Consider the following 4041-nt stretch of genomic DNA (forward strand, 5'->3'; position numbering starts at 1 on the left):
TTCTCCTCACTCTCTCATCCACTCCTCTTGCCTCCATCTCCTTTGGAACAAGGTGATTCTAAGCCCTTTCTTGTGCTCCTTCTCCTCTTCCACATCCTTCTTGGGGATTTCTCTGCATATACCTGTCTCTCTTTCCTATGCTGGATCTTGAGGCTGCTCCCCATGGGAGATAAGAGGGAGCAGAAGGTGTGTCCTGGAGCGAGGTTGGGGTTAGCCTGAGTCGTCCTTGGAGCTGTGGGCTAGCTGAGGATCTCTCTGGGCTTGGTCACAACTGGTGAAGTCCGTTGGATCTGAGGGAAAGGATTTTTCTTGTGGAGGGGTGACAGGCTGCTCTTCAAACATCTCTGGTGCTTAATTTTCCCCTGCCCTCTCTCCCAGGTGCACCTGCAGCCGCCAGACATGTCCTGCTACAGCCCGTGCCTGCCATGCCAGCCCTGCGGCCCCACCCCACTGGCCAACAGCTGCAACGAGCCCTGTGTCAGGCAGTGCCAGGACTCCAACGTCGTCATCCAGCCCTCTGCCGTGGTGGTGACCCTGCCCGGCCCCATCCTCAGCTCCTTCCCGCAGAACACCGCCGTGGGATCCTCCACCTCTGCTGCTGTTGGCAGCATCCTCAGCTCTGAGGGAGTGCCCATCTCCTCTGGGGGCTTTGGTCTCTCTGGCTTGGGTCTCTCCAGCATTGGCAGCCGCTACTGTGGCAGGAGGTGCCTCCCCTGCTAAAGCTGCTGGTGGTGGCCCTGGGGATGGCCTCCAGGGACCTCCAAGCTGGCACCTGACTAGGGACAGAGCTTGTTATTTTCAGAGGGTCTCAGCAAGGCCAGCACCCCTCGCAAAAGGAGCTGGCCAGTCTGTTCTCTCAAAAGGCATGTCCCATACCTGCCTTTCCCCACTCTCTCTTTCCCTTCCTGTGTCTTCGTTCCCCTGTGCACCCCTGGACTGTGAGTCCTACAAAGCCCAAATGGAGAGGACCTGCTGGCCCTGCTACCTCTGTGGGACGGGCAGGTGTCAGGATCTCTGCCTGAACCGTGGTCCAAAATCTCAATTCTGCCACTCTTGCTCTGTGCTCCTGGGCCTCCACACAGACTGAACCCATATTCCCCTTTTGGCTCATTAAAGTTCTGCTGCATCCCAATCTGTGCTTCTGTCTCGTCCTTTCCCCGGCAGATGCTCTTGCAAGATGCCCAGGGAGAGAGATGTTGCTCGGTTGTGTTTTCAGGGGAGGGGTATTTGGGGATGGTTTTGCAGTGACTGTCAACACAGGCTTGCGTTGAGTATGCTTATTCACACGTCGAGTGTCCCTGTGCTTTCCAAATTTCTCTGTCTCCTTGGGTCTGGATAGAATTACCCCACGTAGCTCAGTGTCCACCACCCACTTTGTTGTGCGCACGTTTGCTTTTTCCTCAGGAAGCTCTGCACTGTGATGTAAGTGGTCCGGAAGGAACGTGGGATTGACAAGACATAGGCACCAGCTTCCCAGGACAGGCCAGGAGAGCCCGTGCTAACCACAGGGCTCTCAAAGGGAGGGACACGGTGTCGTAGGCTGCCTTGTCATAGATCCACAGAGTCATAGACTCATAGGAGGGCTCTGGTTGGAAGAGACCTTTCAAGATCCCCTGGTGCAACTTCCCTGCCCTGGACAAGAATGTCTGTCTCTAGATGACGTTCCTCAAAGGTCAATTGTACCTGAGCTTGAACACCTCAATGATGGGGCAGCCCATCATTCTCTGGGCCACTTTTTCCAGGGTCTCACCACCGTTATCATCATCAATGGCTTCCTGCTGTCCAATCTATATCTGCCCGACTTCAGTTTCAAACTTTCCCTCCTTGTCCCATCACTACAGGCCTCGATAAAAGGTCTCTCTCTGACTTTCTTGGAAGTCCCCTTTATATATTCAAAAGGCTGCAATGAGGTCTCCCCAGAGCTTTCTCTTCTGCAGGCTGAACAAGCACAGCTCCCTCAGCTTTTCTCCATAGGAGGCATGATGCATCCCTTGGTTGCTTTCTGTAGCCATTCCCTGCACCTGATCTAACAGTTCCATGTCTTTTTAGTGCTGGGGACCCCAGAGTAGAGGCAGTGTTCTAGGTGGGGAGCAACGGAAGCTTTCTAGAAGAGGAGAATCCCCTCCGTCGACCTGCTTTCCACGCTTCTCTTTGTGCAGCCCAGGACATAATTGGGCTGCAAGCGCACATTGCTGGCTCACGTCCACTTTTGCAGTGACCAACGTCCACAAGTCCTGCTCTGCAGGAAATGTCCCCAGAAGACGATGGGCAATGGGAGAACCGGGCTGTACTGGCTGTGGTTGGGACGGAGGTAATTGTCTTCAGAGCAGCCCATACGGTGCTGGGCTACCAATGTGTGGCTGAAACAGTGCAGGTAACACACCAAAGCTTCAGCTGTTGCATCACAATGCTTGCAAATCATCAAGGGCGTCTCTCTCTCTCTCACTCTGTATGCCCTGCAGCAGAGTCTAGCTGTGGGCAAGCAGCTGAGAGGCGACGCATGAGGATGGCTTGCTTGAATTGACCAAAGGGCTGTTCCATGCCACAGAACGTCATGCTCAGCAACCAAAGTGTGGGCAGTCTTTCCAAAGAAGCCCTTCTTTATGGAGTGTCTGGGCATCGGTCTGCTGGTGTGAGGTGCTGGGTGATTGCCTTTGCATGGCTTGTTTTGTCCGTTCCCTTCATAGACAGTCCTGATGTTGACCCAGGAGTGTTTCACTGTCTTGCCCTTCCAGTTCTTCCTTTCTCCAAAGAGCACAAGGCTTTGAGAGAACAGCCAGTGGGTGCTTAGCTGGGGATGGGGCTGGCACAGCACACAGAGCCATGGGCAGTGCATGTCCTGCTTGCCCTGCTCCTTCCCTGTCTGTTTGCAGTCTTTCCTGGGACTCTTCCTTGAGAGAGGGAGGCAGGGAGAGACTCAGGGCAGAAGAGATGCCGCATATGCAGAGTGACTTGCAGCTGAAGAAGGGCAGCTAGTGAAATACTGCAGCACAGAGCTGGGCACAGTGACACATGTCAGCTCAGAGCCCTGAGTGGCAACTGGCTTGTTAGCAAGCATCTGTGACTCCCCGCACATCCTTCAGCATCTGACAAGCTGCAGCCCAAAAGCATGGCAAGGAAGTTTCTTTTGCGGTAAGCCCATCAAAAGAGGTGCGAGTCCCAGCACTGTTCTCAGCCGCTGAGGGCTGTCGTCAGCATCCTGTGCTGCATGAGCAGGAACGGAGCCAGGAGATCAATGGGAGCGATGAACCCGCTCTTCTCAGTAGTGCCTGACAGCATCTAGAACACTGTGTTGAGTTTTGGGGTGTGACACAAGAAAGACCTTGACCAAGCGGAGCGAGTTCAGTGAAGGGTGGCCAGGATGGTGAGAGGGCAGGAGCACTTCCTTGGGGAAGAGAGGCTGAGGGTGCGGGGCTTGCTGAGAGTGGAGAAGAGAATGCTTTGGTGGAGTTCCAAAAGCATGGGAAGCCAAGAGTCATCCACCCTATCCATGACTAAGTATACTCAAATCAAACACGTCGTTAACAACCACTCCACAATCATTCCCAAACACTCTGTCCCATAACCACCTTTGATGTACGTCTGTCTCCCTGGGCATCCTGGGAGAGTGTGTGCAGAGCAAAGGATGACACAGAGACGTGGTCTGGGATGCAGCAGAACTTTAATGAGTCAGAAGAGGGAAAGGAGGTCTGTGTGGGTGCAGGACCCAACGGAGGGAGCACCCGTGGCAGAGATATCACTAGGTGTCCAGGGGTTGCGTGTCCCATAGTTGGAGCAGGGCCAGCAGTTCTTCCCTAGGCTGTGTTTGTGGGGCTCACAGAACAGAGGAGCAGAAGTGACTAAGGATAAAGGAGGGAAAGGAGAGAGTGGAAGATGGGAAAGGCAGGCATGGCCCGTACTTCCCAAGAGCACAGGCTGGCCCCATCTTTGTGCAAGGAGTACCGGGGTTCTTCAGGCCTCTGAAACTAACAAGCTCTGTCCCTAGACTGGTGCCAGCTTGGAGGTCCCTCGAGGCCTTTGCCAGGGCCATCGCCAGCACCT

General features: G+C 54.4%; 1 protein-coding gene across 1 annotated transcript; it reads left to right on the forward strand.

Moving 5' to 3' along the window:
- Window positions 1–399: 399 nt before the first annotated feature.
- LOC147597764 (feather keratin 1-like) lies at window positions 400–720 on the forward strand. The gene has a single exon (XM_086766572.1). It carries the CDS (start codon window positions 400–402, stop codon window positions 718–720), a length of 321 nt encoding a protein of 106 aa, XP_086622698.1.
- Window positions 721–4041: the final 3321 nt, after the last annotated feature.

The sequence above is a fragment of the Chlamydotis macqueenii genome, chromosome 25 (genome assembly GCF_036417535.1).
Source record: "Chlamydotis macqueenii isolate bChlMac1 chromosome 25, bChlMac1.mat, whole genome shotgun sequence".
NCBI lineage: Eukaryota > Metazoa > Chordata > Aves > Otidiformes > Otididae > Chlamydotis > Chlamydotis macqueenii.

Coding starts and splice junctions, on each gene's coding strand:
- LOC147597764 (XM_086766572.1), top strand. CDS start 400: ATGTCCTGCTACAGCCCGTGCCTGCCATGCCAGCCCTGCGGCCCCACC.